General features: G+C 44.2%; 2 protein-coding genes across 2 annotated transcripts in view; one reads left to right on the top strand and one right to left on the bottom strand.

Moving 5' to 3' along the window:
- The window catches only part of T265_15250 (hypothetical protein), a gene marked incomplete at both ends in the record, with an annotated part of 16,938 nt that extends 3,784 nt beyond the window's left edge, over positions 1 to 13,154 (bottom strand). The window contains 5 exons of the mRNA XM_009177265.1: positions 2,436 to 2,765; positions 4,319 to 4,408; positions 6,726 to 6,840; positions 9,771 to 9,835; positions 12,936 to 13,154. Of these exons, the coding sequence (XP_009175529.1) occupies positions 2,436 to 2,765; positions 4,319 to 4,408; positions 6,726 to 6,840; positions 9,771 to 9,835; positions 12,936 to 13,154 (819 nt within the window). The remainder of the gene's footprint in view (positions 1 to 2,435; positions 2,766 to 4,318; positions 4,409 to 6,725; positions 6,841 to 9,770; positions 9,836 to 12,935) is intronic.
- The window catches only part of T265_15251 (hypothetical protein), a gene marked incomplete at both ends in the record, with an annotated part of 51,323 nt that overhangs the window by 21,383 nt on the left and 5,541 nt on the right, over positions 1 to 24,399 (top strand). The gene's annotated exons all lie outside the window — the stretch shown is intronic.

Below are 24,399 nucleotides of genomic sequence, written 5' to 3'. Positions count from 1 at the left end.
CACCTTAACCAAGTCCGAGTGGTCAGATATTCAGCAATCCTGACAAAGGACTCAACTTTTGTCAACTCTGTGATGAAATTTAATAAAGATGTGTTCAGTTACGAATAAGTTGGTAAACCTTCCAGGGGTGTGCTAAGGACCCCTCCGGCGGTTGTAAAGCGCAACACCAGGACCGTGCGCAAGAATTTGTTTCGCAAATCCACCGAATGTTTCTCCTAAAAAATTGACAGATTATACAAAGCCTAAAGTCAAAACCTGCCGAAAAATTCGCCCTTCTGTTCTCATCAAACAACAGGTGGTTTTCTGCTCTTTCTGAAACATTCTGGTGACTTACGGATAATGGCGTAGATAACTCTTTGTTCGTGTAAAAAGTGAATGTCTGCGACGAACTGCTCTTTTAAACAGCTAGACTAGCAGTGTCACGCTTACAGAAAATTGACTTGGAGGGTACAAACGAATTTGCTAGGCGGTACAATCACACCAGTGTAAACGTAGTGAAGGATCAAAACTATAACGAACAGTATACAAGACCCCATTTGATTTCGTTGGATAGAAGACCGAATTACACATGAATATATGGTGAGGAGTTCAGTGGGCTCCACCGTTGTCTGGTTATCTAGGAAGCGAAATTCGCAACAAATGCATTCAATGCGGCATCGTCCGACCATGTTATAAACGTCGAATCCGAAGGACTGTTCACCTAAACGTGGTGTGAATAAAAACCTAAATGGGTCTCATAACTACTTAGTTTCATTCACCTGTTCGTAAACGTTTTAGTCCAGCAACGAGCGTAGTAAAAATTTGTTTACAATATCGTTAAAGTAGACAAAGCTGACATGACCTTGGTCGAACAAAGCAGACTAGACTAGGCGCCTGGGGAAAGCCATTTAGTAATCAGCCACATTAAAGCGTCAACTGCTCCACCTCACGGGCACCTCAAAGCCAAAACGATAAAACGAAATGACTGGATTCTAATCCAGATAACCAACAGCGGAGTACTGTGCAGTTTCAGATGTCATCTTGCACCCAGCTAGTTGGCGGAGGCCCAAATTTAGTTCATGTTGTGTTGATAACCGCATTCATTGCAGGTCTAATGTGCACGAGGTGTATTGCTAACTGATTCACAGGCTGGTGAAGTGCTAGGTATAAGCTAGCTAGTTTAATCAACAACAGTTCATATTTTTCGTTAGCCAAATTGACGGCACTAGATGATGCGGAGGTGACCAGAAAAGCACAGGCAGGGAGGGAATAAAAAGAGTTTATTTGTTCGTTAATTAGCCCGAAACCAACCCGTATAACCTGGACAGTGGTCGAAACCACCTTGACCATACAACGTACGAATCGCGCTTCGACCGGTTTCTTGATGAATGGCATATGAACCATGAAGGTGATAAGAAATCTCCGTAAAGACCGAACCCGCGTTTTTCCTCTGATAAAACATGTGGATATTTAGGGTCGTGAAAGTGCGAATATGACGGCGTTTACACTTTACATAAAACAAGAATACGCCATTTTTGTAGCACGCTTTTAGGAACAAAATTATTTCAATAAGTGTTGAACCGGGTAGGTTTCGTGGTTAAAAAAACTACAGGAACCGACAGTAGCCATAAAGAGGCTTCGCAATGACGCAATTGCGCAAATATGGATACCACTAGTGCGAGATGTGATCGTCAAAACACCTTGCTAATTGCAATAAACCAAAAGTTCATCATAGCTACCCAGAGGTCTAAGATACAAGAACTGAGTTGGTGAAACTGATATTCCAGGGGGTCAACCGAAAGAAATGGTATCCGGAACGGTTTCTTGTGAACCACTAGCAATACAACATACGAAGGCGAAGCCAGGCCCAACAAATCGCAGTGCATTCATTATTAGTACGAAAACATGAGGACACATCTAGGAAGACCAAGGAAGTTCTGGTACAACGGGGAATCATATGATCGGAAGGAATGAATGCACTACACGCCTAACTTAGTCTCAAGAACAGGTCCGGCTCGAAATATGCACAGGGTTCGAACAGCTCAAATGTACTGTGGAATAAGCCGAATTTCCATAGACTAACGTAAATAAAGACTAACAATGGCGCTCAGAGGAAGAATAGTTTTACGAAACGGGAGAAATTCAATTTAAGAAGTCGCTGCTTGAGTAACCAGTGACCTCTTGACGTGGATTCCGTAAACGAAAGACAAGTGGCACCATATTCTCGCCAACTGCGGGCTAATCACACCGCTAACCAGCCGCTTGCGGTCGTTCAAAATATCACCCGGGAGGTCGCGAGTTCGACATCCTTTGAATTTCGTTAGATGCGCACTGTTGATGACTCCCAATAAGAATCAAACAGCTGTGCAGTGCTTACAGTCTTTTCAGCCTAGATCATCTTCACTCACAGGACAATATCTCATTTGAGAACTAAGCACACATGTCGTTTCTCTTACCTTTCCCACTGAATGTACGACCCGAACGTGGACAGCCAAAGCAGCACACGTCAGCTGCTGACCATCCATTTCAGCACGATCTACAACCACGCCAAATGCAGCGTGGCGCCAAGCAGGACCTTGTGCATAGAGAAGGAAATGAACTCCACCCAAAGCCAAACCAGGACGAACAACCCACCCACGACTGCGATAATACAGGTAGGCCGCGTAACGCCGAAGAAGGTCGCGCTCCAAATGACTAAACTGAGGAATTTCTGTTCGTGCTTGTGTCGGATGTACCGGAGGAGATGGCAAGCGGGAACCGGAGCACAAATAGTACCACAAGCGGAGCTGAAAAATGGAGGGCAAAATACTCAGGAATTGGCGAAGGAAATACCAAGGTAGATCTGAATACACCCGAATAGTCTCATCCCTCAAAGTCAGCTTGAGACTCTCATTAGCTAGTGAGCATCGGCCAAACGAAAAAGAATAAGCGGATACCTTGTCACTAACCATTTGGATGCCGTTATAAAAATGAAGGATATACTCCTTTTAAAATCATTTACACAGTCTTTAGTTGGTTGTATTTCCCAACATGATGTCATTCATTGTAGTTACCCGTGCCGAGGGTAAAAACAAGTGAAAAATGGTTGAAACCAGAAGAAAACGGGAACTGAGACTGTTACACACCCAGAAAGATAGAATGAATGGCATGTAGGTGTTTCAGTGGTGACAGCCTCGATGAAGACCACTGTCCCACATGCCCGAATCCGACAGAGTTTCTACGGCTAGTAATGAACAAGTGAAAATAATAATCTATCTAGCCACAATACCTGGATGGCTTTGGACTAGAATTAGACGAAGGAAATTTGCCAATTACTCCCACCCGAGAGACTCAACTGAATCCAGCTGAATATATCGTATATGGCGGCTCTCTCCATAAGCGAGAAAGTCAGCTGAATTCATTGGAGTCCTCGTCAAAATCTAACTCGGGTGAAAGTTAGAGTACTTGATGACTTTCGCCCAATTTAGGTTCAAGTAGAACATGATATTGACTGAATGTGCCTAAGTGGTGAGCTTCAACAGCGACGAAACCGGTCATGGGCTGTCAAAGTGTTTTCAGCAACCCTATGAGTAGTGTGCTATGTCTAGATAAAGGCAGGTCTCCTTCAAATTCTGTTCTTATCGAATGTGCCCGAGAGGGAGAGGAGGGCCACGCCGATATATCCGTAAACAACTATCATAGGTATTTGTGAACGTGCCATCACTAGCAAGCATGGTCCCATAAGAGGCGTAAGCAGTGTGGAAACTGATAGAAGTTCATGATAGCACATGTTGCTTCGTGTAGACTGTATGGTCAAGCATTTAACTGGCAACCGAATTTCGGCATATTTAACTGATAATAATGCAAACGGGGGTATAAAGTGAAGTGTCCTTGTAGATAGACTTCGACTAGAAATGGCTTGTTTTGGTTCTAGCTGAGAGGTTCTCTCGCCAGTCAGCTGCGGGGCTGACATGGGGAGAGTAGTCACACGGTGTAAACGCTATCTCCAAACACTATCTTATGAATTCAATGCTCATGGAACATTGGATATACGGGCATGCCAAGGGGAGGGTTGACGTAAAAGGTGTAAGCGTCTAATGATATGGTCATACAAAAACATCTGACAAGCCTGTGAGATCAGTAATGTACCGTCTGCCTCACAAGCGAACGGAAGAAAAACAACCTCACAATAGCACAAAAAATGTCACTCGGCAACTAAATAAGAAAGTTGCCCAGTTTGATCGTATCGCTCCCCTTGATCGACGACTTTAATTTGAGTCCCCGCACTCTGGATGAGCAAAACACAGAATGTAACAAGCAGTTGTGAAAACATTCAACAAGGGCTTATGAGGAGACTCACTGGATCCGTGAGGTCGCTGTCGGTCTCCGATTGTTCTGAGTTCGGTAGAACTATGTCCAAGCAACCAAGACCGTGGAAAAGAAAGAGAATCTGTAAACAAACGGAACGGATTGTATTCTGACTAGGCACGATATGTGGCCGGAGGAGATGAGTAATACTGATCAGTAGTGCATGAGATGCACAAACATATGCCGATATGCTACACGCTTGAGGTGGCGTAAATCTGAAAGAGCCATGTCGCGCTCAAAACTCATTTATAGTGGTACTTTGATCGACCCTGAAACCCCACTGGGGTCCTACCCACTCAAGAAAAGTAACCGCATGTAATTCGAAGTTACTAATCAATGCCGAATTCCAATCAAAGACAGAAGCGGTTGGTGGATTTCACGACAGTGACATTTAAGAAATCTGTCTTGCAAACATTTTGGAGACAGTGACGAACTTGGGCCAAATATCAGATTTATCGTAGTGCACTTATTAAGTCTAAGGACTACTTACTAGAAGAAGCAATAGTAAGTTTTCTTAGGAAGACAATGTTACTGTGCGATTTCGGTAGATATGTTTACTTCATCAGCTTCAAGATGGTTGATTGATAGACCTATGGAGATTTTACTACTTATGAGTGGTCGAAAAAATCAACACAGACTGCCAATCCCCGATAAAAGAAACCACTGGGTTTTATTGGAAATTTGGTCTGATTCACTGATTCATATAAAGAAGCTAATCAAATCACGATAAATTAGGCTTCTACATTCTCAAGTTTTGGCTTGAACGGTAGAAAACTTCCAGAAAATCCGGAATTCCGGTGCTACGCTTCAACAACGGTCTGTATGTATATACATGTGTGTGCGGGGGGTTGTTGACAGTTCCTCATTAGCTTTATGAGACCGTTCCACGGAAGGCCTGCTGTCCTCAGATGACGTGGACTTTCGACTTATGGCCAACGGCGGAAGCCAAAGCAAGTTAATCACATCCGGTTGTACCAGACCAGGACAGCACACATTTCACTGCACCGGCTTACTGCACTTTGCACACTGCGGGAAACACTGAACAATTGGAAAACCCTCGTCACCTTGATCTTCACATAAAGGTGAAAAGGGAGGGAAGCAAACTAAAATCCTTGGTCCACTCGAACTTGCCATCCGTTTTGGTAGCATCCGGATGCCCTTCCTACCATCGATTGTATTCAGCATCCTTTCTGAGGATAATCTTAACAATGCTGCCACAGTGGTTAGATTGATTTCGGCACGTTCAACTTTTCACAGGTATTCCGCTTACATCACGCAAGCGCGAACATGATCCCCTGTACAGACGTAAAAACTCGGAGTCCAGAGCTTGCTGGTGGAGTAGTAGTAACATACTCGCCTCACGTGTCAGATGTGCTGAGTTCAAACCCAAGAATGGGCATTGGCTGTGCGCTGTCTATTCGCTTTAATGAGGGCGAAACTCGAGTCTAGTGATTCCCCCCTCCTACTGTGTGAACTCATCAGAATGGTTTTCACGAGGAACATTTCTCCAGTTAATGCAGTTGGTCAAGAGCCAAAAATTAAACAAACGAAGTGTTTCGCCCGTTCGATTTCCTCTGCATCAGTGAGCATATAGGTAGTGTTCTGGTCGTTTGGAGTCCTGCGACCTTCAGATGCGGAAAAGGGTAGAAGGACGCGCATCTGAGGCGCAAGGTGCGCGTATGTTAAAGGTAACCTTCTGGGACGTTAAATTCCAAAGCGCAGCTTCCTACGGGCCCGAATTTTTAAGTTAGACAATAAAGCGTCGGAATCAATGAATATGCCTGTTCTCAAACTGAACAAAAAGACACAATAACGTGAATTAGGACATATGTATAGAAACATCAATTACATTCCTTTGGAGGTATTTATGATCAGCTACGGACTAAAATCCAGGACATTCGTTGAAACGTGTTGACAACGAAAAATATCTTCATCCCAAGCCCTAAAAAAGAAGTTATACGAGGATCAACGACCACAAATATGTATTGACTATTTCAGGCACTTTAAACTAGTATGCGAACCGACTGTAAAGTGCCACCGTATGCTGAGGGATAATAGGGTAAAAAAATCGTTCAGCTGTAGGACCCTTTCAGGGCCAAGCTGCCATGTCACCCGAAAGTTGCACGAGGGCTGGGATACTGTCAGGTTGCCCAGGCCCAGACAGGATAAGTCGAGAGGCGGAGGTCGAGTTCGAACCACGGATTTTCCGGTCAGCAGATTCGTGCTCTAACCACTTGGGCCATCTCGCTCCTGGAGGAAAAATAAGCCCCATAAGCATGTCAACCACAACACGCCTCGGAATTTTAAATGATATTGAAAGTGAAATACGGAACCTCGAAAACCTAACTACCGTAAACTCGAGAGAGGTGTATCACATCACAGATGGGGTAAATACTTACTTCAACATCAGTTAGAAACAGCTGTTTGTCTTCGGTACACTTGGAATTGACGAGGGCAGCAGAATCATCGAGTGTGTCATATTCTTCTAGGGATTCTTCGTCCGTATCCAGTTGTCTGTTGCAAGAAATGGAATGAAATTTATTACTCAAACAACAGAGTGGCAAAAATAATACCACATGATTGGGTTAGACGATTATGAGCAGAACCATACTGCTTTGCTCATGCCCCTTCGAAAATGATCTGGTCTCAAAGACAGCCAAATAATTGAAGTATCAAACAGCTTAAAGCAGGTACTCAAAACCTTTATTCAGTCCACTACTGGTAAACAAGTAACCCTGGACGCGGAACTTCCTGGGCCGTGCGATCCGGGGTGAGAAAGCACAGCCTTGTGTCACTCTGAAGGACACTTAAATAATGTAGCAGCGCATAAAACCAACTTATGGTGATGCGCTTCGCAACGGTTCTCCCATCCAGTTGTCTGTTGCAAGAAATGGAATGCAATTTATAATTCAAACAATAAAGAATAGCAAAATTAACACCACATGATTGGATTAGACGATTATGAGCAGAACTATAGTGCTTTGCTCATGCTCCTTCAAAAACAAGAATTGGAGTGGAGTATCAAACAGCTTAAAGCAGGTACTCAAAACCTTTATTCAGTCCACTACTGGTAAACAAGTAACCCTGGACGCGGAACTTCCTGGGCCGTGCGATCCGGGGTGAGAAAGCACAGCCTTGTGTCACTCTGAAGGACACTTAAATAATGTAGCAGCGCATAAAACCAACTTATGGTGATGCGCTTCGCAACGGTTCTCCCCAAATACTCTCAAAAAGCTCAACCGCGTTTAAGCTGACTAAGTCATCCCCAAATGCGCCCAACTGATTGCGTTCCGATAGTAAGAAATGTGAGCAGTCTTTACACTACTTGATAGCGTTGAGTAGTCACCCTTCAAAAATGTATGTGCCTTGAATGGGTAACCAACACATCCGTCATGGCATAGCTCACGATGTAAGGCCTAGCGTCAAGTAATTCGAAAGTACACTTTAATGAGAATTGTAGACTAAATTCTTATGTCCTTGACACTGAATTTATTTGTTGCACCTTGAATTGTATTAGGAAACGATAAGAGCATTCGTTTACATCCATGGATTACCCACTCTGCCAGAAGTATCAGTGGCATAAACCTCGGAACAAGCATTCTATTTTCGACTCATCCAACAACTAATATAAAGTAGCAAACTCAACCGAATCTCTCGTTTATGATAGTCTACAACTGAACGTGCTGCACACAGGCCGCCTTATGATTAAATCGGCACGATATTCGACATATCGCAGTATATTTTCCCCGAACATAGGGTTGACGGAAACTCGGGGACTGCGCCTACTTGATGAGCCCCAAGAAGGGCGAAACCGGTCGTGGGCTATCGAAGGGTTTTCAGCAACCTTATGAGTAGCTTCCAGACCTCACATCTAAAAACATTCTGTTTTCAAAATTGAGCAGCAAAAGTAACTGCGGTTGGTTACAGCGCGAAAGCACAGTTGGTCCCATCATACGGCGGAAGTCTTCATCACAGTCCGACGACGAACCTTTTACCCATCCAGACGAAGAACGTTATCCTTACCACAAAGCATGTTAATAAGGCTCGAGGCCACATGTATCCTCCATAATGGATGTATTGTTACGGCGTTTTATTCCGCAAGCTCATCCAGGAGAATTGCTTTTCTTTTGCCAGTCACTGAGACACGTTTCAATAAGCAGCGGAGTGCTCTGGTCAACGAACTCTATGTTTCTCACTCACAGACATTGCTCAGTGTTCTTGCGGATGGCCATGACCCACTTCAAATCGCCTTGCTCGGCGTCATTGTACTGCCACAAGACACGAGAGCAATTCGAATTGTTGTCCGCTTTTAATAAAGCCTACGATAATTATGGTCCCCCCGGTGTGACCAGATATCTTGCTGGTAATGCCTTGGTAATAAATCGTTCAAGGCCAAGCCTCATGACTTGATTAATACCTTCTGTCCGAGTGCATTCATGCTTGCTTAAAGGTATTACATGCGGTTATCTGACTCTGCCATAAATTTGTACGCTGAAAACTCACCCTTAGGGTGCACAAAGTTCTCCTAAACTTGAGGCTGCGACATCTACAGGTCCCAACTCAGGAGGGCAGTTTTTATAAGCAGGACAGGATTAAAAGCAATCTAGAGCCCTTCGTTTGATTTTCATGGTGACCGATTCAACGTAGGAAAATGCACGCAACAATCACGTGAGCTATGTTGAACGGCGTTTGTGGTTTTGTGGCGTAAAGAAAAAAATCGTTCAGCTGTAGCACCCTTTCGGTGCCTAGCTGCCATGCCACACGAAGGAGGCACGAGAGCTGGGATACTGTCAGGTCGCCCAAGCCTAGACAGGCGAAGTCGAAAGGCAGAGGTCGGGTTCGAACCACGGACCTTCCAGTCAGCAATTTCGCGCCCTGACCACTTGGACCATCTCGTCCCCTAAGGTACGATGAGCCCGACTTGACTCGAACACACAACCTTCTGATCTGGAGTCAGACGTCCTACCATTGCGCCACGGCAGACGATTTAGGGTGGCTGAGCTTAGCTAACAGGACAAGGAGACTGTCTGAGCCAGTATGTATGCAGGGGTGAAATGTTCAGTCAGTTGGATGAGTCAACATTTAAATTTAACCCATTAGGAGTGTTCATGAGGTACATTTGCGAACAAAGTCACCTACGGAGAATACCCAGATTAAGAGTGTTCATGAGGTACATTTGCGAACAAAGTCATCTACTGAGAATGTCCAGTAGTTTAGAGTTGTCGATTTTTTCGGGTGAATTAAATTCACCCAAACACTTCGATATTGGTTGACTTCCAGGACGAGATAAACTACTGACAAGACAGGTGTTTTGCAAGAACTAAGCAACGGCTACTGTTAGTGAGCAACTCAATGCGCGGAAATTATCATTAAACTTTATAGAAGTGTACCTTAATGTGCGTCAACTAGCTACTGTAGATGGCAAAAGAAACGGTACCACTGACCTCTGATGTTCATTCTGCTGATCCAGGGTTCCATGTTCTTCATCCGGGACGTACCCATAAAAACCCTGGAATAAAAAAGACGAGAACTCAGGTACAAAGATAGCCTGATAATCACAAACTCTCTTCCTGGGATCAAGTATTTCTGATTTATATGTTCTTCATCCGGGACGTACCCATAAAATCCCTGGAATAAAAAAGACGAGAACTCAGATACAATGATAGTCTGATAATCACGAACTCTCTCCCTGGGATCAAGTATTTCAGATTTACAGTAGAAAAAGAAAATCTAAACCTATGACCGCTGAAATTCAGCGCAGATTAACCAAGCTACCAGAAGCATTCAAGTGTCACTCATTCCTTTTGAGGATATTGGCACGGAAGTCACTGCGAATGAAGTCGAATATATTCGGCTCTGTGTGGAGTATCTAAGTTTCCTAAGTTGTGATTATTCTGAATGTGATGGGGCACTCATTCATCATTCAGAGAATGAATCCGTTTCAGATGACTGGGTAGAACCGATTAATTTCAGAGTCCAAAGGCATGTTGGTGGAACCGATCCATCGTTTTGGAAACGAAGAATCCCACACCAACCCATTGGTAGGGCCAAATACCAACTGCTTGAGCTACTCAACACAAAAACTGATCAGATCCTATGCTGGAATATCAGCATTAAGTCGGGTGATTTCAGTCATAGAACAAAACAAAGTGAAGTCACCGGTAAGATGTCACGTGCGCGCTGGACGACTGACTGCCAAACTGAGGATTTATACGAATCCAGGTAGCGGTCGGGTTCACGACCCAAGTCACTAGGCTGTCACCTTCGGTTTGAGTAGCTGTGCTCTAAAAGCATTCAACAACACATTGACCGCAAACCTGCATTCACAGTGGCTTCTCTGTCATGCCGAAGGGATCTTTGCCGTCTCGAAAGACAGCTGAAAACCTGGATTGACGCTATCAACATGGATATACAATAGTTTGGTCCGTTACTGGAACAGAGTTGGATCTCATTCTGTACGGATCGTGCCTCTGACTGCCGTTTGTGGGACATCTGCAGAGCTAAAGCATAATATCACAGAAACCACATGTCGCGAAGCAAAGTACGTGAAGCCACATCACTCGTTTGAACATTGCTGCCGGCAAGGAAGGACTGGCCCCGAGTTTCGCTCCTATTTGTGCTCATCAGAAGTGAATGTCTTTGAGCCTGTCAGACATCCGGCAGGCAAGGCAAGTGTTACCATAAAGGCCTCATTGAACTCTGGACGAATCTGCGTCATCCTCCTGCAGAAGCACATATGTCCATGCTCTAGCAACAGGGCTGGATTGTCCGATACCTTGAACGACGATCCGATTATGCACACCGGTCGATCTGTCAGTCAGCTTGTGCTTCCTCACTTTGGTGCCCGTCTAGGCATACGACTGAAAGCTACTTGAACAAGAGAGATGTGAGAAAACGTTCATCCGATCCGTCAGTACCAACAAGTAATCGAAGAGTCTCCGATGAGCTTAGACCGTCCGTCTGACTTCAAATCCTAGCACATCAATTAATCATTATAATCAAGATAGTTGCCTGGTCCACGTTCGAATCAACCAGGAACACGTCTGAGCGACCTGAGAGATACATTGAATACGTCTTAATTTGAGCCAGGCGAACATTCACACCACCGGTAACAACCTCAACAGTGAATTTCGGAGCCTTTTGTGAAGGGCGGTGTAGTCGTTGGTAAGACTGCACAGCAGCCTGTCAGAGCTCACGCAAAGACTGCAGACAACACTGTTTCTAACAAAGGGTCTGAATCTCCATCAGTTGAGACGCTAATAAATCAGGATGCGAAATAATTCAGAAAGCAATAATTCAGATAGGGTCTGAATCTCCATCAGTTGAGACGCTTATAAATCAGGATGCGAAATAATTCAGAAATGAAGAGAAAGCAATATTTAAATGGTTGGGTAGTGAAAGGGAAAACGGCCGGGCTGAAACTGTAAGTAGCGTAGCGATAGTTAGCGAATACACATTATTCGTTGTCCCATGATTTACTCAGTGACCCAGGCCAATGAAGGAACGGGTTTTCATTTGATAGTGCACAAGGAATTTCGGGTAGGGACGACCGAGAGATGAGACTGGACGTCTGCAGTCCATCCGAAAGTGGTGATCACGGTTGCGATTCATGCACTCTTTAAATGACAGGAAATCACTCAGGATGGCCGACGAACCTGTCAGGCGTGGTCATCCGTTTCTATTCACAAACGAGGGTCTAGGTCCGGTAACAAACCCATGATGTCTCATGCTTTGCTCAGGTCTCCAGTAATGTGTCCTGTCCTAGAAGGGACAGCTTGCAAGTATTCGATGCACAGAACGGTTCCCACGCTTCTCCGTCACACAAGCCATAATTGTATTTACAACTGTCAGTTGAAAAGCACTGAATGAAATCAGCAAGTTGATGAACTGGTTGAGCTACATCAAAGGATAGTTGATTTTGTGATACGAGTTGGGGCATGTGTTTGCATGCCTGTGCTCACGAATAGAGAAGAATGAACATCTTAATAGATGACACATACTGCAGTCACTGACAGGTAAATCCATCGATTATGAGATGGCCAAAAGTCGCAGTCACAGAGATTCCTCTGCTGAAACCTATCGGTGGCATAATCTTATCATGATTTGGGTGTAGGCAACATCGTCGTGACGCATAAAACTCCGATTCCTCATTTCTCCATTTAAGCTTTCCAAACTGTGAAAATACTAGGAATATTACAGTTGTGAGTTTGTAACCACATTGAACATGATCTTGATGCTGTCAGTGTGTCTATTCGTCTGTTCCTCTCACTAGCATAGGACTGCCTGTGACAACAAGATTAACTTTTTCACATGAACAGAGAAGCACAAAAAACCGGCAAGACATTTTCTGGCAGGCTAAAATTACCATGGAGTAGCAAGGAAAATCCAAAACTTGACCCCTTCCAGTGTGATATTCGTAAGCCTTCCCAACACAACTTCACATTTTGGAGTGATAGCCGTACTTTAACCTAGTCGTTTTGATTCCCATGGATTATGAGTTGGTAGTTAGAGTGCTCAAAGAAAAAGTGAAAGGTTATCAGCTGAATCTTCGGTACTGAGCGTACCAACCATGTCAAATTTAGACGACCATGTAATCGAAAGAAACTCACTCGATTGCGTAGCAAAGCTATATGGTTGGGGTCGGTTACAACAGCGCGACTCGAAGAAACCAGAGTAGCTTGAATAGTAAATTGTTTCATGCACGCCTCCCCATCTTCCAGATGATCTTCTTTTAACGGAATAGGAAATGGTAAATTCAGTGCATAGCTGGGCTCAGTCGTCTGCTTCTTAGGACGACCTAAGTAGGTAATCTCGTCCTTTTCTGACAGCTAAAATGAGAAAGAATTGTTAACAATTTTCCCCAGAACGATCGAGTGTCGAAATCGGACAAGAAGTCAAAGTACATCGGTCACATGTGGTACCGAATTGTAAGTTCATGATGGGCTTATTTTCGCAAAACACTTATATTTTGTTTCATCCCAGCATGCCATCCGTAAACACGGTCATCTTCTCAAGAAAAATACCCTATAGTGAGGGATTATGTCATTGCAGAGTCCTACTCATCAACGTTCCTCTAGGCCAGTTACAAACTAGTGTACAACCAAATCAAAACCGGTCACCCAGGGGAGGGACCTTAATAAATCCTTGCCCGGTGGTGGCTGAGTACCGTACACGTCGATTCACACAAATAGGCTTCTTGATCATGAAAATTAATGTAGGCTCATAGGTCCGACGTGAGCATGAGCTTCAAGCCACAATGGACTTGTGCAAATTATGAGGAGATAAAATGCCAAGCTGGTCAGCACAGGATAATCTTGATAAATTAAGTTTTCTGCTACTTGGACATGTTGTGCTAAGCTATCAAACCAATGGACCTCTACGCCCACTTGAAGATGGACCTCATGCCAATCAGTTGTACGCAATCCGATCACATATTTCGAAAGAACTGACACAGAGTACTGATCGACAGTTTTATATCATAGTGCTCCGAAAATCTCTGCCTCGTGCTCTGACATGTCACATTTGTGGAAAGCGGGAATCGCAGTAAATTAACTTGCGTTCGAGGATGAATTTTCAGCGTTCCCTCGAAACCGTGTTGAGCTCTATGTGATTTTGCACGACAATGCCGGTATAGCGTATTTTAGGTTTGTTGCCTGATATCACGGGACGTATTACTCCCCCCACCCCAATAAGAAGTAATGTGTGACTTGCTCTTCCAACACTCTGGGTAGAATTAAACGTTATCCGTTTACTTTTTCGTTTACCGTCTCGAAATCCATCAACGAATGTATCACGAAGTGAACGTCTCGAAATCCATCAACGAATGTATCAACGAAGTGAACATGTTGATCACACGTAGATGATGCTTTGTTTCTGTTCATCTATTTTAAAAGTGTCCGCAGAAATTCTGGCCATGCAGTAAAAATCCAAGATACTAAAATAAATCAATCTGGTGCAGAAATAAGGTTGATTCGGGCAAGTTTACGGAGCAGACCATGTGTGCATAGTGCAAACTGGGATAAACTGCCAAGGACGAGGATCGAACTTTGGCCAATCCTGTTCACATCTCCGCAAAATTCACATCTACTTAATGTCCACTAGGTATCTGGATTGTTTCGGCGCGCCTTGTCAATCAGAAAAGCCGCACAACTGGCTCACTAATGGCGATGACAAACAACTGCTATTGCAATGGGTGAATGAGTCGCAAAACAAGACAGAATCCCTGTAAATGTGTGCAGTGTGAGGCGGCCTCCCTGTTAGCTCATCTGATGGAGTAATTATCCAGCAGACGAGTGATCGCAGTCCGCTTATCATTTTCTTTATATCATTCATTCACGTGCTCCTATAAAACAATCGATTGGGGTTGGAAATTCTGTCAACATTGAGTAGTGTGGCATAGAGTTCATAACTCTACAGGCGGACGCAAATGAAGAATTTGAAACTTCCACCAATGTCAGTGTATTCCTGCGGATCTTTGTTCATGTTAGTAGCTAACTGGTGGGCCAACAGAGCACATTTCCCAGTTTTCGGAACCCAATTGTTTATTTCCTGACGGAACACACTATTCATACGGTTGTGGCAAAGTCCTCGAGATTGCAAAGCAGTAAGGGCACGAACTTACTGACCGACGTTCGAATTCAGCCTCAGCATCTCGACTGCTCCTGTTTGCCCTTCAGCAATCTGACGGTATCACAACCTTCATGTTTCCTTCGGGTGACATGGCAGTTAGACATCGAAAGTGTCACGGCAGAACGATTATTACTATTATTTGGTGCCGTTTGTCAAGGTAGTACAATTGGATATCCGGAATATCCTATCAGCTGAAACTTCACATGACGACTGTGCAAGGCACTCAGTCGAAGAATACCATAAATGAGAGATCCAGCAGAAATTCGGTTGAGACTCTCAATAAACCAAATTGGTTTGCAAGTGTGTATAGTTCTCCATAATAACAATTTTATTTGTTGAGAAAGGATATTACCAGCATCTTAAACGACACTAGTGGTTCATCATTTCAGGTAGAGTTAGTTCGACAGAATACACCATCCTCGAACAGCATAAATGAATCGATTCTAGCATCATTATTTCTTTCTAATCGAAAAGGTGCATCGTTTTCAGCAAGAGAGCGGCTCTGAAGGCATTATGCCGTCAAAGACTTGGTCCTACGGTAACCTTGCAGATTGATTTTGTACAAAAACTACTCGAGCACATTTCGGCCTTATTATCCATTCTACGGCGTAAATGAGGAGAATTCCACCACAAAGTACTCGGTAAACCACTTCCATGAAACAACCAAAAAAAGAGAATTGGTTATGAATGATTCTCGCTTCTGAACTCGTTCTTTTCTCAAGTCAACTATGATCTTTTGCAGGGATGACACCCGGCTCTCCAAGCTGCAACTCGGATTTAGCTGATCCGGATTGGAAGCATTCTGACAACCATAAGGACCTCCTATGTCTGCCTTATGGATGTTTTCGGTGGGCGATCTTCTAAAGCACCCACAGAGAAAGCATCCCCGCACTTTTGATGCGCCTCTGACTATGTTATTTCAATCGAGACTGATCACAGTGTCCGGTTTGTTCTAAAACCTGTCAACCATCATGACAGAGTTGCAATATGTCATCACGGTACACGTTCTGTCCCGCTGATAGAGGATAACAACTTTGGAGTTTGAAGGTGCGCAGAATACCACCTTCGGGTAAGTACGATAAATTATGTCATGGAGTCGATCGGAATGAATTTTGGGGGGAGGTTGAACATCAAAAAGCCCCTATCGTCATGGAGTCGATCGGAATGAAATCTGAGGAGAGGAGGTTGAACATCAAAAAAGCCCCTATCAAACAGTTCAATACCCCCATCTGCAACGGGGAACGTTGCTATGTATGAATTTGGGGTAGCATGGAAATTAAACGAAAGCCCCACAAGAATACACGTTTGATCGGATTAGCACACTGCATTTAAACATGCTTAGGCAGGTCACACAGCCTTGTGAATGGATATAAGAACTTTTCTGGCCAACATTAATTTTGCGCGTCTAAGAATGTGGACTAGTGACCGAACCGCAGGGTACGCGTGGTTGTAATTCAGTAGGGATGAAGGGTTTTCTAACTGACCATGGTTCCCAGCGAAGATAAGCAGTACTGTACACCGGTTTTCACAGTTTCAGGTTATGTTGTCTATATCTCATACAACCAGACCCAAACTGAAGGCCTGACAGGAGTTAACGGAAGAATTCGTTGAGTAGGAGACTCAATTCACACCTGACGTTTGATTAGGTACGGTAGAGGGTGTAACTACAGCTAAGCGTGTGCATGCGCTGGCTCGCTGGTGGTTCACTCGCACACATGATTGGTAAAGTGCAAAAAGGAATGCAACAAACACCGACAAGCATGCCAAGGTCAACGCTGGATTTTGATTGTTTGATGAAATGAATGATCACATAAGACCAATGGGTGAAGAATAGAGGGATTTAGGTAACAAATGAAAAAAATTTGGTACCACTCCGGTGACCCGTGTTAGTTGCCGTTGGTTCCCTGCTGCGTTTGGCAGAGGTCAAGTCAGAGTCAAAACCAATGGCAACAAAATGAAAGGCTACTCACCAGATTTGCAGCGAACAAGATAAGAAAAATAACGTGGACATACACTAGGTATCTGTTCGAGGCCCCAAGTAAACAATACATGTGGCTCAAGTGTGAACTGAGTCACCGGTTCGGGCGCGATAATTCAGGAGTACCTAGGGTGCACTAAGGAAGTAGTATCGGCAGCCTCATTTCTCATGTTAGATGACCGGGATACTGAACTCGGTTCATCCCTGAAAAGAGCAAAATCCAAGTCCGCTGTCTCTTCCCAACACTGCGAACTAACCGAAATAGTCCAACCAGGGAGAATTAGGATTATGATTGTAATTACTTAGAGGTTCGTGAAAACTACGCAAGCCAAGCGAATTCAAACAGATCACGTAATGGTCCACAACTCGCAGGCGAATCGCCTAGAGCCTATTCATTTTAGAGTGCCATTTTTGGAACGAATGTTTTTACGGTACGTCTTTTATGAATACCGCGATTCGTGCACATCTTATCTAGATGATTGGGTGATTGGCACGTTGTATTCCGAAGCATTAGGGAAACAATAATTAGGACGACGGAGTCTCGTGTGAGTCGGAAAGGCAGATAGCTTCTGTTTACGTCTGACCAGTGGACATCGCGCAATCACGTAAGACCTGTACGATAGCGCGGGCATATGCTCAACTGCAACGCGGACAACTGTCAACCGGGTGTGATGGGCTGTGGACAATATTAACCCATGCAGTATCGGGGCTTAAAAGTGTATCGACAGCTGCATTCCATCACGAAAAAGCCTTCTTTTATGAACGTTTTGGACCCGAAATTACCGTAAAAAGGAGAGAAAAGTGAGACTTTTGTAGCCATAGCTTCAGATATTTCGGTGCCATTAGAACCTCAGGCCAGCCTCTTCTTGAACTCCAAAAGATATGGTTCGTGATTGTCATAGGTACACTATACAACACACAAGTTGGAATGAATTCATCTACCAAATTTAACAAAAACCTTAAAATAAAAATTCGTCTGCTTATCTTAATGCTATGAGATTTTGAGCCGACCTGGTGCTTGCTTTCTCAGAGCGACATCGGTTGGAGCGCAAGTAGCATTGGAAACCCTGTGAAAAAAGTTTAAGAGAAGTTTCTATAAACTCCTCAAATTAAGTCAAGTTCAAACGGAGAATGTGCCGCACACATACACGTCTGTAGTGTGATAGTCGAGTTGTTGACCGGGTCTGAAAATGTCGTCACAATCGGTGAGACGTCATCAGTGGAGCTGGACAAACAGCTGATCTGTACATATTTGAGTGCAGCACCGCTTGAGACAACTCAGAGGCTGAGGTGAAAATAATGACCGCCGGAGTCTATTTGGCAGTTTTCAAATGTTTCCGTCTGAGAATGCGCAAACCGGTAACGTCACAGCTGTCGTACCTATATCGAGTTGCGTGGGTGACATTCGCTGAAATGGTGGCACGCCGGAAAGAAGGGTAGTAGGAGCAAAAGAGAAGTAATAACTTTGGTTACGTGACCAAAGAGATGGTCTTCTTAGCCCGATTAACTGGCTTAGGGAACAAAATTCAAAGGAGCTCTCCAACCAGAAAGCCAACAGGTCCTAATTCGGAAGCACAGCTTGTGCCAAGGCATGTCACTCACAAATTTTGACGGACTGTTTGGGTGCAACAAGCAAGTACTGGAGTTTAACTGCCACACGACCACAAGGAAAGAATAGGCTGGCAAAGAGTCAGGAAAGAATGAAGGGGAAAGGACGAAAAGTGAAAAAAAACACGTTTCTGGGAGAAGCGAACAAGCGTCTGTAACTTAGAATAGCGAAGTGGTAAGCATATCTGAACACCATAGACTTATTTCAACGACATATTTAGAACAGAAAGAGAAACGCAAAACAGAGCCCACATCCAAATAGAAGTTCACCAATCTCCTCAACACGATTGGTAAGTTCACGTCAACTTAGGTCCTACGGTGTACGCCGAGTTGAATGCGACTCGAAGGTTTGATACTTATTCACGGACTATCCATGTGACGAGAGCTATCAATGTTCTCATCAGCAGTGTATATAAACATTTCACTGAACTAGTCCATGCACCAAGCTGCTTCGGTCAGATAAGTAACGTAAGCTTCCTAATCACTGAAACTACATATGAGAATCACCTGACAAAGGCTGATTTACACATCACGTCGTGTCACGCGGTGCACGCCTGATGGATAAACTCAGGCAAAAACCGAAATCCGAACTTGACAGTCAGCATAATCACCAGAATAGTCATTTATGGCGAACCAACTCACACTAAATGGACCCGATTAGACGTTTTTATTCAAGCAAAACCAGTCAAACAGATCTTATGAAGAAGCTGTCCGGGAATAAGCTGACCAAAGACTAAATGTTTAACCAAACCATGCACACCGTGGTAGTTGGATATCGTTTTCTGAGATGATGTGAGGTGCTGACGCATTTGCCTTAGTCAACCATCTGCCCGACAGCAAAATACTGACTTCTAATCTGACGTCGTTTAAAAATGAGCAAAGGTTAGGACAATCAACAGGGAAAATACGACGTCAACCTAACATAACGTCATAGACAAACGATTCAGCTGCGTTCCATGTGTCTCCCGTCAAAACCAGATATATGCGCAAAGGATTGTTCAATTTGGGTTCAAGTAGAACATAAGCTTGACAAAAGCTCGGGAACTGTGCCGACTTGATGAGCCCCGAGGAGGGCGAAACCGGTTGTGGGCAGCCGAAGAATTTTCAGCAAACTTATGAGTAGTGTATTACTTCTAAGTAAACAGCCCTTGTGTTCCCTCGAATACCGAGCACTTAGTTAAAACTCGACCACACAATGCAAACTCCTAACATGATCAATTTGTTCCTTGGAAACCTACGGAAACAAACCAACTTACAATACCTGGAAGCACTAACTGGTGGATAAGGGCTAAAAGACAGTTACGTTCACAGATGGCTCGAAACAACCGTGGGGTGTTCGACCAACCTCATGCTTCCTTAAGACTCCGCAGTAGTTATGCCTCGAAAAGAAGCCACAGACGATGGGTCGCGAGCAATTAGCTCGTGAGACCGCGGCTCAGCTACAATAACAAGCAGAGCACACAACTAGACTAAGTTCAATTTTGAACACAGAATGCCAGGCCAGAGATAGACCGCCTCTAGTTCTTCACCGACCGAGACCTGGCTTGACGAAGAGGACTCTGCGAGGCAAAAGGCCCTCTGGCACGTGAAGTAGATGGTTTAATCAGGACGGAGCCTTGTCATCTGATATATCGGGGGAGAGATACCATTCCTGAAAACCATACGAAGCACCTCACCAATATTCACTTCATGTTCCTTCGAGATCCGTTCAGAGCTTCGGGGGCGCCGATGATCAAAGCTTCGAAAATTTTCAATCAGCAGCCACTTCCTTGAACCACAGAGTTGGGCATATCAAACCGCAGTAAAGTGTGCCGCACTTGATAGCCAAACTAGTGTCATATCAGCGTCACAGATGGTGGAACGGCAAACACTACTCTGAATCCCGATTTTGGAAATGATTTCGTCCTTCACCAGTCCGACAGAACTTATGAAGCCGCCGAGCTAGAGGAATCTATCTGTCATATCGATCGATTTATCAGCGGGCATGAGACCTAGGTTTGATCCTACCCGGTCGTGCAGTAGAATCATTTAAGTTATTTAAAATAGCCTGCGTTTCAAAAATTTCTGGTCCAAAAAAGGAGATACCCCAAGCACACCCAATGTCTGTGAACAAACGATCCGCCCTTGTCGGTCGTCGAAAGGAGTGATACGGTTCCGGAACTTGTTCCAAATTGTAAAAATGATCGACAGAACCTCGGCCGGAGGGAAACGCAGATTGATTCTCGCCAAGGACTCTATCGATAGTGGACTGTCTTACCCAAGATAATACTGCAAAAGCTATGGCCACCAGAGTGATGTCGCGGTTTCCGAAACACGCTGTTGCTCCATCGAGGCTCTAAATTTGGTCGATATTCAGTCTTCATCCCAGATATTTTAAAGCCGTCAAGGCAGAGAGGAGACGCATGAACCAAGCACCTTGTTGCACTGAAACAGCGAAATTTCACTCCGGTATTCTTCTGTCGATTCAAGACTGTTATCGGTGCTTCCAGAGTTGAAGGCGTCTGAACTGTTCTTCTAACGATTAAGTCCATCATCGAAGGTGAGGTTTCTGTTATAGGTCGTTGTATTAGCACCCGAACCAGTTGATTTGGTCAATAGAAATAGAGTGCAACTTCTACTGTGAATCATCTTTCCTTTTCCCACACCCCATCGACAGCGAACCAAGCGACGTTGCACATCAATGAACATCGTCTTTATCAAACTGATGCTGATGAGTTAACCATGAGTTTCACAGGTTTCCTCACAACTGTGTAGCTCAAAAGCGAAGGGTCAGTTGTTGACCCTCAAATACAAAAGCAGGAGAGTGGTTTGTACTCGATATCATGTCGTCTGATTTATCACGAATCTCAGTAACCTCAGCTCCGCATTACCGTATGGAATTAGGCTCCTTGATACTCTGCTACGCCATTGGATAACGCTCAACATCGTTTCGATGTTTTAAGATTGCCTCGCACCAAAAAGAAACGAAAAGGCGAGTGACCCACATAACTTCGCTCCTGACAATCCAGCTGGCTGTGTCTCCTAGTGATTGAGGATGCAAAGGTAAGGGGGACTCAAGTGATAGAAGACACCATCATGTGGTTGAGCCAGATGTGGATAGCACTGTCAGACCCTCTACACAGTCAACACAAGAAGGGGGAATGATATTCCAATGCGGTAATTTCCCTATAAGATATTTGTCTCGTGCAAAACCAGGAATTCCATACGCCTAGTCAAAATCATGCGGAGCATAGTGATCAAATTTTTACACAAATGGGACCAGCTTTTCAATGCCATGAATGAAATGCAGAGAAATCCTAAATGCATGGTAGAAAAAATGAGGGTATGACTGCTGGAGAATCGAGAGCCAATTTCGCAAACAGCAATTTTCTAGTGATCAGTAAAGAGGCATGTAGCTTGTCTTCAAATCAGCTTTTCGCACTGCATGTAATGGCCTTAAAGGCACCTCGGACATTTCCTAGCATGAGGCTTTAAAAATTGTGTACATCAGGCGAAAACTAGAGTTGAATAACTATCTACCTTGAATTGTAGATTTGGAAAAAAAATTGATAGTTTCGTGGTGGGAGGAAGCAGAGGAAGAATGCAATTTTTTCCGCTGACCATTAAGGTTAAAAACAACTCACGTAAACACGAATGAAGTCACCGTTTTTAGCTCACGACGACTAGCTAGAGGTGAAGGGCTGCGCCGTTACACGTTACGTTCGTTGTCATGGTTACGGCCGAAGAACAATAGCCAAACGGCCAATGACTAGATTGTTGAGATGATGTGAGTACACTCCCAGTAAGTGAGAAACCAACAAACATTGAGGAAAATCGAGGAGTGTTGGGTGCCTCACGTTCCGTATCAAAATGTGGAGCATTCTATGGAAGAGGAGACAGCCAGCGAAGTGCTGACGTAACGTGCAAACCACTTCCTATCACCTTCGAACGATGGTGAAATGGGACTCGAATGCACGTACCTCAATCTAATTTCCCAAATTGCTAGATAAGAGTGTATCTATCGATTTCATGCAATTCGGATTCAAGTGGAACATAAGGTTGACAGCAACTCGAAAAGTGCGCCTACCTGATGAAACCCAGGGAGAGCGAAACCGGTCGTCGGTAGTCAATATGTTTTCAGCAATGTTATGAGTAACAAGTTACGTCAAAAACAAAAACAATTAACTCGGTAGCTGAAGGGTCCCACTTAGCAGTGACAGACTACCGACAGATAGAATGCACTTTTGTATTTCCCATCGGGTACAGGTTGTGATGAACACTCCGTCTTGTATCTCCACAAATGATCGGACGGTTTGGAAACATACCGTCGTGCTCAAATGGGCCTTCTCCGGAAACGCTCACAGAATGCCGTCCAAAAACCCGATGTTGGATGCTGTTACCTAAACGAGATCTAACCAGTACAAGGAATTCCTTTTTACGAGTCTACAAAAAACTATTATATATCCCTAGTTCCATTTAACCCATTTCCTATCAAATAACAAAGTTGGTAAAGAGTAGTTTGGAGCCATGGTCAGCGGAAGAAGTTTACACTGCCTGAGTAAGCATTTCCGAGGTGTATGCACTTCCATTGTTTGGTAAGCTGGAAACATGCCAATTCTTTTCAGGACTTCACTATTTACTTTCCTGAAAGATTTTCTTGAAAAATGGGTGTTAGAAGTAGCTCAGACTGAAAAGCGGGCTGGGGAACCGATTGACTTCTGCCTTCGTTGCTATTGTCTAGGCTTGAGCGTGTCTATTTAACGTCAATTCAGGTATTATGAAGCCCAAGAACCTTGGGGCTTTCCTCTATATNCACCGGAGGAGGTACCGTTCCACTGGATATGGGATATGCAATAATATTAGGTTCCATGGAGTAAGTTATTTCAGGTGATTACGGTGCGATTTTTTGGACAAGCTTTTTTGTGGATGATGCCAATGGAACGCGCGACTACATTGTTAAGCAGCGCGTCACCTGATTATACTTTCCAGCTGACCCGCCAGAGCGCACAATCACTCAACTTGTGCTGGTAGATCGATGACCGTTCGTGCCTTTTAACGGTGAAAGGGGCAATGATTAATCTCTGAAAAATGCGGGTGTGATCAGCTGGATTCATTTTGCGTTGCAGATTGCAGACATTAAAGAGAATCCACGGATTTAGCAAATACCACGGTACATCCTGTCACATGTGATGGCTGAGAATGACACCATATAAAGGTAAAGCGTATCTATTGAAAACAAATGAGTTTAGGAAACTTTTTATTTTAAGATTGTAGTGATCTGAGTTTGTCTGCAGAGTCGCGTAGGAATGTGTGAGTTGAACTGGTAAGCTGTGCCGGGGAAGAAAACAGCTGAGCGCTGCAAGGTCAACTGAGATGAGTGAGTCGAAAAGGCACCTTGGTGTGGGAAAGCAACATTGGCTAACAGTACGAAGTCGACGCGGAGCCCAGGAAAGATTTGACAAGCTTGAACAGAACACAAAACGAAAGGATAAACGATATTTAAATCGAAAGCAATTGATCGAAATGTTAGGCACTCAGATATGTGGACTGCACTACCCAAAGGCAGTAAGTTTGCACTGGGTAATAGAGATTGGGGGGCGGATGTCACAAAACGGGTGACTGGGAGGTTGGTAGAGAAAGGAATACAGTTCATTAAAAATGAAAGACGATTAGGCTGTAAAGAAGCCCGAACATGTAACTTCTCTAATGGAGGTACGCTACCACCAGTTCGTTGTAGGTGCAACTGCCGGAACGGATGGCACTGACGGCTCATCGTTCTGACTACCTAACCCGAACTTTTTCAGTTTATCCAGGAACGTATGATGAACGTCCGTTGTGGCAGGTTCTGCATGAAATCCTCCAACAGAGAAAGCAGTGCG

This window comes from Opisthorchis viverrini (genome assembly GCF_000715545.1).
Source record: "Opisthorchis viverrini unplaced genomic scaffold opera_v5_407, whole genome shotgun sequence".
Taxonomy (NCBI): Eukaryota; Metazoa; Platyhelminthes; class Trematoda; order Opisthorchiida; family Opisthorchiidae; genus Opisthorchis; species Opisthorchis viverrini.
Note: the sequence above shows the minus strand (reverse complement) of the source record. Positions and strands in the feature narration are given on the sequence as shown.